A 14,813-nucleotide genomic window follows, 5' to 3' on the forward strand; every position below is an offset into this window, starting at 1 on the left:
GTGAATGATGATTTTCGATCTTTAGAGTAGTCGCCAAGTAACAATATCTATTTATAGGCGATCTTTTTCATACTGCGCATGTCCACAAAGAAAGAGAGATATGACGTTCGTTGACGACGAATGGCGAACAAATCTCGAAGTTTCGCGCACTAGCTTTGCTCTCTCTATAATATCATATTTAATAAAAGTACATGTGTTCTTGTTAATCCGACTTCACTTTATTCTTGACTTTTGTGTTTTTAAACCAATCACCCGCCCTTGGCAACTTAATTAGCCTATGTCATTTGTCATACAGGCCAATACAATCAAAGTCACTATCATCCTTCCCATCTGGTCCCTAAGGAGCCAAACATTTCATGACACCACCATCCTTCACATCATTTCATATGAGAGGATGGAGGTCCCATATGGGCCAGCAGTTCACCATTACATATTATAATACTTTCTCTGTTTATAACTTGCTTCCTTTTATACTCTAGTTTCTTAATTAAATTACAAAACTAATTAAAAATAAACTATGTGGTAAAATTAAGAAACCTTCACAAACTTTGAATTACAGTACTCATTTAAACAGATAAAATAAATTGTCAACCTTCAATTAGACGAAACAATTAGGAATTTGCTGATAAGTAGAGTACAGACATTTTACTACAGTACAGAATTCCTTATAACAGTCAATAAAAGGTTCTATGAAAAGAATATATATAATTTGTAATAGCAGGTACATTAATACACATTGATACATTCTCTTTTTTTCTTACTGCCTTAATGACTTACTCTTGTTGAATCAGGGACACAAGGGATTCTTTGTGGGTTCCATCTTTCAGATATGGCCATAAATTGTGTAGGTTTCTATAAAAAGTTGAGTGATGTCCTTAAAAACTTCATTAGCTTTTAACAGTGTCTTATTTGGCTCATTGTCTTTTTTTTTTAAATGGAGAGATTTTAATCATCAGTTCACAAAAAACTCAGAGAAGATGCCCCCACAAAAGTGATTACTTTAGGCCACTTATCTACTAATTATTCTAATTTTGGTTTTTTAAATAAGAGAAAGAATGGTGGTCCTTTTTCCTGCTTCCTGCCATATGAAAGTAAAAAAAAAAAAATAAGGTTGAGGAGACAAGAAACATTTTTTTTTATCTTTCCTACTTATCTTGATACTGTATGATTGTGTTTTTAAGAAAATTTAGCTACATATTATGATGCAACCAATATCATTATAATTGGCAATTTAAAAACTTCATATGTCTAACATTATTTAAGCCTAATTAACTTCTTGGTCTTCTTATTATTAAAATGATAGCATGTGGATTATGATAGTTATCAAGCTAACCTAATACAGCAGGCCTACTACTTGGTCTGAATGTCGCCATGACTCCAAAAGGTGAAAGGTAAAGTGTTTGACAAAGTAATTACAGTTTTATTGCTTAAAATTTAATCCCTTGTTCATGCTAATTTCTCGCCTATCAAATTTTCAAAGATGATCAGGATAAAGTTATGAAATTAACAGGCTTTCGAAAGTTTGACCGTGAGATTCTTGAGGTTTATGAGTGAAGGAGAGGTGCTGCTGTCGTTTCATATTTTAAGATTGTGCTAATTGGCATATAAGTATTTGACACCTAGTTCCCTTTAATTTGAGCGATACCTCCGCTAGTTCAGACCTTTGGCATTGACTGTATTTATATTCTTTAAACCAAGTTTAATCAAAAATTTATTACAAGTCTTATTATTTTGACATTTAATTAGGTCAATAAGTCAACATGGAGTCTTAGATTGTCAGATCTGTCAATAAAAATTGTATAAGTTGTTTAAAATACTTTCAGTTTTAGTGTCCATCAAACGAAAAGTTAGTTTCAGAAGGAATTCATTATAGGCCTAGGCCTAAGTTTATTTAGATTATTTTCATAATTTTTTTTATAAATAATTCTATAATAATTATATAAATATTATATTATTAGATTTACTATATTTCATGACATGGGTTCTTAATATGCCTTCATATTTTGTCTTTTATACATTAATAAATATTTTTGAATATACAGTAATAATATTTATTGTTATATTACTATTTTTATGATCTTGATTCTTTAATAAACTATTGATTTTTATATATTCAATTTTGTTTGCATAATAATTACTATTGTTATCATTGTTTATCTCTAATATTATTTTATGATTTTCTGAAATGTTTATCATCTCTTAGTTCAACTATTACATCTGTTATACTCAATGTATTTCCTGTACTATAGTATCAAATACTGGAAAAGTAAGTTTTCTACTATGAACATCAATAACTGTAGCTGTTTACCAAGGGAACTGATATCCATCCCAAATTTTTTTTGACAAATACAAACAAACAGTGTACTCCCAAGGGATTTGATGCCAAGTGTCCCCCGGGCATCCCTCAACTTCCTGATGAATAGAACCTCTTCTTAAGTCCGAACGTCAATATCCGTTTTTTAACCGCTTCTCAAAAAAAAAGTAAAAATCATTCCAGTCAAAAATGTTTTGTCCATTTTGGAAAAGATGTCAGTTTCAATATCATATTTATGTCAATATTGTCAATGAAATCCAGATGAATTTATTTTGTAAATTTTAAGTTATATCTCAAAATTTTAAGTTTGTTTTTGTCTTTTTCTATCTTTTTTTTAAATATTAAAATGTCAATATAAAATTTGTAATATTAATATTGAATTAAATTTGAATAATTATGAGTGAAATATTGATGTTTAGGCTGACTTTCACTTTCATTTTTTCAAGTAAATTAAATTAATAATTAAAGTAACCATTATTGTTTTATAAGCCTGTACTTATTCATCTTCCTGGTTTCCATTACTAAAATGATTAAATTTTTAAAAAATTATCAAAACATTTTAAAGATTTCAATATTTTCAGTACAAATGAAAATGAACAATGTTCTGATATTTTTCCCCTCATCAATTATTCATCTTTCACAGTTTCAAAATTTGTCTTGAATACAATTATTTTTAATAACATCTTTTGTAATCCGCCTCGTCATTTTTCATTTCATAAATATGAAACACGTTTTGAGTTGGCACCAACCAGTCTGCGTATGAATTGTCACTATTAAAATTATGCAAGAATAAGTAGCAAGCCAGTCTGCTATTGTTCTTTTTGATTTATTTTGTACCCTCCATGACCCAGATGTCTTGTACTCTGAGAGAAATGTAACCATCGACCCCAAGCCAGTGTTATAATATCTGGTGGGTTAATTTGGTTTGTCTGCAAAGTTCAGTTCTACTTTCTCTTTGTCTCAATTTTATATTCCTTCATATTCTTTCAGCTGCAACTTTATAATCATAGTAATGATAATGATAATATTAATAATGATTATTGTATCTTGTATAAAACAGAGACACGCATTAAAAACAGGACATCCACATACCACACATGTAATTACAAAATACTTTGGCTAACAAATTCATGTAAGAAATAATAATTTAACTTAACCAAAAACTGAACAGGATAATATTTAAAAAATGGGGTTTTTTTTATGTTTTATTAATATTTCAATTTTTTTTATTCTGGATTGTGTACTCAATGCAAAGAGGCCCGATACTGATCCACAAAGTGAGTCATGCAAGAAATATGTGCATTGATCTAAGAATACACTGGACATTTGATTGGTCAATAATTGTGTCTGGATGATGTTATTAATCATCAATCGTGTCTGGATGAAAACAATCCCATTTTAATTTGAATTTATTTAGTTGAGTCATCCGGGCGTTCAAACACCCTGTGGCGTGAAGTGAACCATCCCTCGACTTTGCGTGTCATCGCTCCATCTCATTTTACATTAATTACGTAAAGTCATCAATGAGAGAAGAAAGACCGATGCCTCCGGCTGTAAAATCACTTGTAAAACATAAGCTTTTTATCTAGCCTGTCTCTGGGTTCTGTAAAGATGAACCGACTGTTAGTGGTTTTTTTCAATGGCACACACAGGCCCTCGGAAGTTTAGGGGTGTCTGTGGATGACACTAAATTGCCCTTTGTGTGCGGGTTGAACACACGCGCACACACACATTCCCGTGTGTATTAATGTCAGAATGCAGTTCCAATCTTGATTTTGTGCATAAGAAGTTCATCTGGCGAAAATTGCAAATTAAAATGTAAATGAACCATTGTGTTGTGAAATAGGTTTCTTTTGCAGCTTGTTGGATTCATGTTGTTATTCAGAAACAAAAAAAATTTAGCTGTGATTCAAAATTCTCAACACATACATCATTTATTTTGATACTTGCATTAAAATGTAACATTTGAAACTACTTGATCTCTTAAACATTATTATAAACTGCTATGTCAATGCATGCTACAATATATGGATCACCATAAGTTCTAAAACCGAGTGGAATACTTCCCAATTCATGTGGATTAGTTTTATATTTTTTATCATTTTAAAGAGGGCCCCTGGATATCAGCTGGCTGGCGGATTCAGCTGGAAGTTACCCTCTTAAAATAAAGTTGAAATAAAAAATTGAATTATGGACCTTAATATAGTTTAAAGATTAAATTTATATAATTTAATTTTGATGTGGATTATGGCAGTTTTGAACAAATTCAATTATGATTTTTAGTCAAAATTTTTTTATTATGTAAATTTCATTGTTCATGTGCGGCAATAAAGTTTAATTTCATTTTCAATATTCACATTATTGACTCGTGTGTTACAATGTTAATCTTAAATATCCTTGAATTTTCACATGTGAATTTGAGAAAAAAAATCATTGAAATTAACTGCTTGGTTAAAGTAAGGTTCCCTCCTTTGTATCGCCCCCCTTGAGAATCCACTCAAGGTCCAGATATTAAATATTATAAAATGATCCTTGAAAATGTACAAATTATTAAAAATAATATTTCATAATAAGCCTACAATGAAAGTGATTCATTGAATTGTGTCATCTAGAGGTAAAATGTTCCATGTAGATGCCAATCATTTTTTTACATGGGAAGGGGAATTTAAATATATTTTAATGAGGCACTTTTATTTTCTTCACATAGGCAGCTACAATGCAGAGTTTATATATTTTTAAAGAAATTATTTTCAGTCAACAGCAAGTAAGGACCAATCTACTAAGCCTTGCCCATCTGCGATTTTTGCTAAGGTCCTAGACATTTGTATAGTAACATGCTCAGCATATGTACTCCTGGACTACTACTGAATAACACATTCTGGGTGGTCAATTTCTAAGTTGACACTTTATAGTATAGGATAGAATAGTACTCCAGTTAACTAAAGAAGAAAATCCTAGTGTCTGATAGCGTTTGAACCCAGAACCCTATGGCCGTCCCAAGGCAAAACAACGTAACTTATCAAAAATGTCAAAGCAGTTATGGTGTTTCGCCATGGGATGGCCGCCATGGATTGGAGACAAGCATCTTTTGCTTCACTCCATCTTTAGATATATGCCAAGGCTAGCCACATTTGAAGAGCCTATTTATTGCTTGAAATGGTGCTCCGATTTCTGTAGGATTTTGTAAGTGTGTTACCTTGTCATGTGACAAAGAAATAGGCGCTCCACACCGAAAAAACAGACCATGAAGGCAAATTAGTTTAGTTATTAAATGTACTGGCTACTTTATATTTTAGTCTTTACAGAAATAGCGGAAACGTTCGTAACTTGTTTGTCATGTCAAATGTATGTTGAAGGACTTTTAATTACCAATAGAAATTTACATGCCCCATTCCATGTATATCTACTACAGATTTCATTGATTGTTTTAGATGAGCGATGTACTAGGACTAACAGTAGCCATGGCGGCAAACTGGTCGCAATGGTGGCACCACTACAAGGTTGTATGAATGAGTAATAAGTTAAACAGTGAGATTGTAGCTAAATATAGTTAAGGGCATCCATAATTTTTATAAGAGTACAAAATATATTATTTTCTGTGAACTCCCTCCCTCTCCATAAAACAGTACACAATAAAATGATTTGTCATTTTGAGGTGATCATTTTATCTTTTTTACAAATGAGTACTTTATGCTTACACTTTCAACCCCCTCCCCACTAAAGCCTATGCTTGTACCCTTTTGAAAATGTTAAAAATTATGAATGGCCCCTTGTTATCTTATCCCTCAGATGCTTAATTGTTCTCAAGGCTTACTGTATTCTTCTTCATATTTAGCAATTGATGATAAATATGCGACAAGACTGCCCTCTAGAAACAGAATGTTCGACAAACATTTTATAAAGTAAAGATAGCACTGCCTTTGAATTTTGCATGGCATTTCTGTAACGTGCAGTGTGCTTCCAAAGATCATGATTTACAGTTGATTTATTTTTTATTTTATAGAGGGCTCACTAGAATCGATATGACCATTATAGACTCACAGTTCTCTTTTATTTTTTGCTTGTTTTTTGTAGAAGTTAAACTGTTAGTCAGCGCTCCTATTTTGTTACACACTTGATCGAGTGTGATAACACTTTCTGATGTTAAATGGCAACTGCTTCTTTTATAATTCATTTTTGTGGTTTCTAAATAAGGTCATTTCAAGTACATCATAATCAAATGACATTATTAATAAATTATTTATTATTATCTACACAACATACAGTAGTAATCGATTTTAAATCACTGTGTAATTTTATGTGACTGAAACATTTGTATGAAGTCGTTGAATTTTCCAATATATCTACGCATCCTTGACCTCATGTCAGGTTGTTTGTACCAGGAAGGTGACTCTTTAGAGTTTAACAGCTGAGTTAATGTTGGGTCCAACTAATTGGGTGCGGCTAACATTTAACAAACTTTGACATAATACTAATTAATAAAATTCTCATAAATTGTTGGTTTTTATCGATTGTTTCCTTGCCATTTTCTTTCAGACATCTAGCGCGCAACCCTTTCATTTGCGATTGCAACTTAAAATGGTTGGCCGAATATCTACAAGCCAATCCAATTGAGACAACTCAAGCCAGATGCGAGTCACCGCGTAGAATGCAACGTAAACGTCTGATGACTATGAAGCCAATTAAATATAAATGCAAGGGTAAGAGCGATAAGTGTTTGATCAGTAGTTTTAGTATCATTACTTGTAAAGGGGGTTAAACTTGACAAGAGAAATCTTTTATTTTAACCTCCTATTGCCATGTGTAATTGTTTAACTCTTTTTGTATATACTGTTGGAATTTGTTTGGCAATAAAAGTGAAATGAAATGAAACTTATTTCATCATTCTCTATTATGTTTACTGTAGATCTACCCAAATGCATTTCTTGATTCTCTCTTACGCCATCGTCAGGCTCATGTTTTTCATCACCGAATCATCGTCATGATCATGATCTCCATCATCATCATATCATCTTCATCTTATCATCATTATCTTCATCATCATCATAATTCATCATCTCCATCATATCATCATCACCCATTATCATTATCATCATCTTCATCATGTCATCATTGTCATCATCATCTTCATCATTATCATCAACACCATATCTTCATCATCATCTCCATCATCATCACCATTATCTCTATCATGTCATTATCTCCGTTATTATCATCCCTATATCATCATCATCCTCAACATCATCATCATCCTCATCATCGATATCATCCTCATCATCATCATCTCCATAAAGATATTTAACCTTATCCTCCTCCCTCTCCACCTTCATATCTCCGTTTTTCCCACTATCGTCATTATTCCTATCACCAGTATTCTGATTAGGGCTTGTCACCTCATTCCTAATTTCAATCATATAATAATCTTTATCAACTGATTAGACGATAATACATTGTTGATAAACCCACAGGTTCAGAATTCCACAGAACATCAAAAGCTGGTGAATGCTTCATCGACCGTGACTGCCCTGCTTTCTGTATCTGCGAAGGAACAGTAATTGATTGTTCGCATGCTGGGTTGAGGGCACTACCAGAAGGCTTGCCTATATTCACAACAGAATTGTATGTACTTGTATTAGATTTAGTATTTTTGAAAATGATCAAATAGGTAAATCTTGAATTCTGAAAACATTTTTTTGTATTAATAGAATTGTATGTATTGTTTCATTTCATGCATATTTATACATTTTAAATCTATTAGTTAATTTTTGGTGAAAAAAACTAATTAATATATGAATTAAAATGTATCTCTGGGATGTATTCCAACTAGTAAATTGGACAAATAATTTTATTATATGATTTTAATGTTTTTTTTTTCCGCTAGAAAACTCAATAATAATGAGATATCAAGAATACCAGCTGACGGGTATTTCAGTAAACTTCCAAATCTTCAATCTCTGTAAGTATTAAGTATGTTATTGTGTACAAATTGGAGTTATAACTTACAGTATCTTTCAGTCTCTGATTTCTGTGTTCAAATCTTGAAATTCTATTTTCTCTTGCAACCAAAATCAAGACTACTTCCTAAGCATCAGTCTATAGACCATTTTATCAGAATTATTTTGAAAAAGCTCGGCCAAGGTTTTGCAACTCGCCAGGGGACTTTCAGCGGCCTAGCCTGAGCAGCTAGCTAGTTACAAATAGAGCACCGCGCAGCTTATAGCGCCGCTAGACCCTCGCCATAGCAGCAGTAGATAACATTACAGACACGATAAGACTTAGACTTGTTTTTAATATAAACATTTCATATTTATTCGGTTTTAAAATGTTTGTGCTCTCAGTGATACCAATGCCAATGTATCTGGATTATTACACTCACTAATATCTTTAGTTTTTGCATCAGAGAAAATGTTATTACTGTATATACTTCATCTACTGAACTACACTTTTATACAATATTTTTTGTGTGTTTACATAACCTATATTGTGTGTACTATATGAGTATCAGGAAAACAGATTTTTCTTTTATGAAAATTGTATTGTTATGTAATTGTGGATTATAAATATTTCTTTATTATTTTTATCTATTGAAACGTTCATCAGCATTTAATAATTCATCACATTTTTCCAACTAAGACTTAATTGCAGCTTGATGTAATTTGTCTTGTTCAATTTGTAAGCTTAGGTTAAATCTGGTGGCTGAAATTAAAATAAATTGATGAATTACAGTTTGTGTCGTTTTATATTATAGTGATCTGAGAACAAACCGAATATCCAGCATTGAGAAGGGTGCTTTTCTAGGAGCTTCCAAATTGCTAAGTTTGTAAGTATATTTTCAGGTGAAACAACTGCATGATAACGTATACCAAAAATTAAGTTAGTTGGATATCTTCTGTAGAATTTCTTGTGTTGGATTAATTGTATAATAATTGGTAATCTTACTTAGATGAGATTTGATCTGACAAATATTCTTAATATTTATCAGTTTAGTTTTAGATGAAATTGTGAAAATGTTGCATCACATATTTCTAGTTTTCTGAGATGTCAGTCTTTAGATCGATTGATTAACATGTGCTTGTCTAAATTGTAGAATTTGTAACAATTTGTAGTTCTTGCTGTAGTTAATAATGATTGTTTACCCACAATGCTTTGTAAGTTTTCTGTGAAGTGAGACCTTCCATATGTGATATCTGAATGTTTGTTACTTCCATGCCAAAAAAAAGATGTCTGAAAATTTGTAATTTTTTCTAACTAATAACATGCAAAAACAAAATAAAATGGATTCCAAGCAAGCTTACATAATTAGAAGCATGTACAATACATTCTAACATAGATGTGTACTGCATTGCAGTGCATCACATGATAAAAATATCAGGATTTTGATATTTTCAACAGGATATATGGATGAAAATGCTCACTAAATTTACCATATTATTAACAAATGGGTCTGCCCTTATAAATAATTAATATTTCCATGAAATAAATGCATGAAATATTTTTTCCAAGGTATCGTTATGGAGGTCTGTAGTAGGCTTGCATTTAGTGTAGTGTTTTTTTCTTTGCTTTTTTTTCTTTTGAGCATCTGTTTATTTTTTACCTGGTGAAAAGGTACCTCACAAATAACAAGTTGAGCAAACTGGTCCAGGATGCTTTCATCGGGCTAAGTTCTGTGAAAGTACTGTAAGTATCTGGCAACTAATGACAGAACTCATCATTTGTATATTATCATTCTGTCACCTTATAATATATCTAGCAACTGATGTTTCATTCTTATTTCCTGTCATTTGCTTGCATCAGAAATATGCATTTTAAAAAATTTATATTCACAAAATAGCCATTCACTTTTGGTCAAATGGTGCTTTGTAAGTCTACATCAAAGTATTTACTGTACTATACATTGTAAAAATAGGTGATGCACCAAATTAGGCCTTCTATTCTCTTATAGTCAAGCTATGCAATTCTTATCAAAGGGTGAGAAACTCAACCTCCTTTTCGTACACCCCCCCCCCCCCACTCCACTAATGTTGTATTTATATGCTTGAAAGCTTCACTTTTTGACCCTCTCCCCTCAAGTTGTACCCTTGGATCCCAGGACCCATTGCTGTCATAGTAACCCTCCTCCCCTTCTATTATGAAATTAAAAGTCACCAGAAACAGATTGTCACCTGAAACACTAGTTCAACTGCAATCATTTTCTGTGATATACCAAAGAAACTACTCTTCTTTTTATTTAAGAACAACACACAATTTAATTTCTTATTTTCATTTTTATTTAAGTTCAGCTATCATTTTGAGGTCCAATAACAGGATGCCTTGTATCATATAAAGATATAAAGTGAATTGAAATTATGTATAGGCCTATTCAAATAATTTTTTTTTTAAATACATCATAAGAAATGACGAGATCTCATTGAAATTCAATTCAATTTTATTAATATGGTAGATGGATAAGGATACAAATACGTAATTAAAAAATAATTTAAAATGTACAACTTGCAGATAGTACATTAAAATTCAAAATATTATTGCAACACCCAGAATTTAAATGATTATATATATATATATACAGTATGTAATTGCTTTTAGCGCAATTTACTAAAGTTGGGACTAAAACATAATGGTAGTGTCATTTATATAATTAGTGTTTATATAGAAAATATATTAATAATAAATAATACAAATAAATGTGCAGCATTAATGGTTATGAGCCAAAGAAGAATATTGAATTTGAAATTTTCATATCATTAAAATTTTAATTAGATTTTCATTGATTCTGGCCATAACTTCCGAATACTAAGTCACGAATTCAGATTTTTCATCTTGTAGAAACCTATAGAGAATTAAGCTAGTAACTAGCTCATTATAGAGATGATATTCCAAAGTAGTCACGTATTACCAATGCACCATCTCGTCCACTCATTGAACATTATTTAAATGTGGAAGACACGTACACAACATCCCACCAGGGAAATACATATGTCTATGAGTCACCACCTTAATGAGTTCACTTAAGAAGTAGTCTTGGGTAAGTGTTAAAAAATTAAGCAAGTTTAGGGTTACAGCGGCTAATAATAATTAGTCTGGTCGTAATCGATAATGGATTTCAGAATCAATGACTGCTTATTTTAACTTATAAGACACCATATTCTAGACATATCACTCTACTTAATATTTTTAAATAAATAAACAGATGTTTTTATTTTGCTACTGATTGATGTTATACTTTCAAATATTAAAAATTGTTTGGCCTTGTATTTGGTATATATCACACACATTATACACCCTCTTCAAATAACCTATTGATTTCATAAGGAAAAGTATTCTCAAAAATAATTATTTCTATGATAGCCAATTCCTGATCTTTATACCTCTTACATCACACTCAAATGAAAAAAAAATGAATTGACATTTTATGAACTTTTAATACTTAATGATAAACATGAAGGAAACTCACTTAAGCTGAGAGATAAAATTATAGATACTGAGATTTCATTAGGACCTGACTATATACATATAGTCTGCTCGTCCCCTAAGTCATAGGTTCAGCAGACGAATGGCAGATAAATTCAGCAAATCGGCACGTTTTATCATTTACTTGTATCCTGTTAGGACGACGTATGATGTATAATGATAGGTTAGGTGGTTCTATGTTAAAGTGATATTGAGTTATAAAATAGAAGGGACATCATTTGCAGTTAATACATCAAAAGAATTAAAAATGGGGTAAAGATTGTGAAACCAGGCATAGAGACAACTAAGCATACAGGTCCTATGGGCTTTTTCCCCTTTTCCAAATGCTTTACTCTATCCTTGTATCATGTTAGATTAAGTAGAATATGTACTAGGGCTGTCACTGACCCCCTCATTTACTGTCATTCTATCTGGGACCTCACAGTGGCTTATCTGAACTGAAGTTTTTTTGCCTCAAAACATTCGTTTTAAGGTACTGTTACTTGGTAATTACCTTCTAATCATATTGTCCTAGTCCCAAATCCTGTGACACCAGGTTTAATTTCTATTTATAAAAAAAAATCCACTTAAGTGGTAAGTCAGTTTGCTGTTGGGGGTGGGGGGTCTGGGATAAACGTTTTTAACCCTACAGTATTAGCTCCCTATAATTCTAGCCTTCTCTCCTCTCCCACTCATTCTTCCCCCTACTAGATGAAGCCCTCCACTAGGTAAAATATCTTCCGTTTGTCAGACAAAATCTACATCATATTCATGACTGTAAATTATTCCTGTTAATTTCATTGTTGACTAAAATGCTTACATTTTGTTATTATACAAGTTTGCTATGTAACTATCAATAATGATCATAATCTAACAAGCTTTTGTTTATGTCTGGATTGCATGTGGAAATGTTCATGTTTAAGTAACACATTTATACTAATGACATTGGTGACATTACAGATGTTTTTTTTATGAATGTGCATATTGATCATTCAGAGATTATTATAGATATATATTATATATGTCATTTTATATATATTTTGCCATGGTTTCATATGTTATATAATAACTAATTCTGAAGTTCATAATTTATATGCTTGAAATAATAGTATATAGATATTTGAATCATTTTTACATATGTTTATTGCATTTATATTGGAATGATATAAATATGAAACAAATATGAAAAAATTTTCGACCAGTCCTCTGGCCTTCATTAGATTTACTGTACATACATACATATATATATATATATATATATATATATAGTTTTTACATTTCTTTATTAAAATATATATTGGAATTGTATTATCACATTCACTGCTGCACCCATTTTTCTAGTTGTTGCTTATTTTCATGTGCAAATACATATTTTGAAATTATTAGTAGTCACCAGGCATAATAATCACATGTCATTAAGTCATGTGAAGAAAAAAAAATGCTTGGCCCTGGCATTGGGATAAAGTTTTTAATTGCCAGCAGCTTACTCATCCCACAATTTACATGCCGAATTATGTTGATTTCCTGCATTTGTTTATATTTTTTTTGATAATACATTTTTTTCTAAAACAACCAACCACAAATATATCATTTATTTCCTGTTTGAAGGGAGATTATTGATTGTGATGGGCACCACAACATCATATTCTCACATTAACCGGAACAAAAAATACTGAACATATTATGGTTATTTTTACAGTACTGCATACATGTAAGTGGGTGGGGGAATTTGGACAGGCCTAGACCCACTTTCGCCTGACGCCACGACGAGGTTGTCGGATCAAAAATAATTTTCCAATCCAAATAATGTTAGTAATGTTAATTGCTAACACTGTGGTCTAAAAGCACAATTTGGACCATATTAAGCCATAAAACCTCTCCTTGTAAATCCTACCGGGGACTTTTTATTGTGGAACCCCGACCGAGGCTCTAGTCAGCCCCATGGCTTGGACACCATGTCGGACCCCTGTCGGCAAATCTTTTGGAGTCACCGCTGATATAGGCCTATGTACATTACATGAATTGCTGTGCAAGATTTACCGTAGTTGTCCGGCTCTGTTTCGTTGAGTATAATTGTTGTGGCACCCTCAGCAACAACCTGTTGGCCGAGTACAGTTGTTCATATTGCTGTCAACATGTTAAAATTATTGGATTCATAAAAACATTAATATTTTTATGTAAATTACTCATTGGTGTTAAAGTGAATCACATATTGGTAGCAACAGCTTAAACTCTCAAATGTGTTGCTCTGCTTTTTGTTTTTGGGATTTTCTTTCTTTTTTTTTTTTTTTCCTTTTATTCATTCATCTATCATGTTTTTTATTTACAGTCAAACTTGCCTAAGTCGAATTAAAAGTGCCATTGAATTTGTTCGAATAAAATTTGACTTACAGATTATTAATTAATGGAAAACACAACAATTTGGCATGTAATAATGTAATATTCAAGTTAGGCAAACTCAACTTAGGCAAGTTTAATTGTATACACTATACTTGCTTTTTGGTATTTACATATACTGTACATTTAATGTAATATGTATATATATTTAAATGCACAGGCTCTTAGTAAGTATGATGTGAAAAAAAACAATACAAAATGAAGGATGCATTTGTGTAGGGTCATCTAAGGTTCCTCTTTCCATCCAACAAAAAGTAATTTTGAAATGAATTATACATTTTATCTTTTTGCAAAGATAAAATGTTATGTCCAGTTTCCATTTCTTTTAAATTTTTATTTTGACATTTTTAGTTTATCGTTTACTGATACCAATTAATCATATTTTTAATTTTTATTTTTGTACAGAATATTAAGGAACAACCGACTCTCATGCATAACCAATGAAACATTTGCTGGTCTCCGATCTGTACAGTTATTGTAAGTAAACTACCGTAAATGCTCAAATAAGAACCGCTCTCAAATAACCGCAGCTCTCGAAATAAGTGACGCACCAATCCTGATTTTTTTTCTAAGCACCGCTCTCGAATAAGCACTGCAGCGCTTAATCAAAATCATATATTTCCCTGTGTGTAATAAAACACTTTGAGAAACAGGG

The 14,813-nt window shown here is 31.6% G+C and overlaps 1 protein-coding gene across 4 annotated transcripts in view; it reads left to right on the forward strand.

The window, feature by feature from the left end:
* The window catches only part of LOC117123561 (slit homolog 2 protein-like), a 101,557-nt gene that overhangs the window by 73,810 nt on the left and 12,934 nt on the right, over nt 1–14,813 (forward strand). For 3 of the 4 annotated variants that reach the window (XM_033269535.1, XM_033269537.1, XM_033269538.1), the window contains 6 exons: nt 6,851–7,014; nt 7,783–7,933; nt 8,196–8,270; nt 9,063–9,134; nt 9,920–9,991; nt 14,564–14,635. In XM_033269535.1, the coding sequence (XP_033125426.1) occupies nt 6,851–7,014; nt 7,783–7,933; nt 8,196–8,270; nt 9,063–9,134; nt 9,920–9,991; nt 14,564–14,635 (606 nt within the window). The remainder of the gene's footprint in view (nt 1–6,850; nt 7,015–7,782; nt 7,934–8,195; nt 8,271–9,062; nt 9,135–9,919; nt 9,992–14,563; nt 14,636–14,813) is intronic. The other variant, XM_033269536.1, reaches the window with a different exon arrangement.

The sequence above is a fragment of the Anneissia japonica genome, unplaced genomic scaffold (genome assembly GCF_011630105.1).
Source record: "Anneissia japonica isolate Jap-2015-1 unplaced genomic scaffold, ASM1163010v1 scaffold287714_len2871179_cov188, whole genome shotgun sequence".
NCBI lineage: Eukaryota > Metazoa > Echinodermata > Crinoidea > Comatulida > Comatulidae > Anneissia > Anneissia japonica.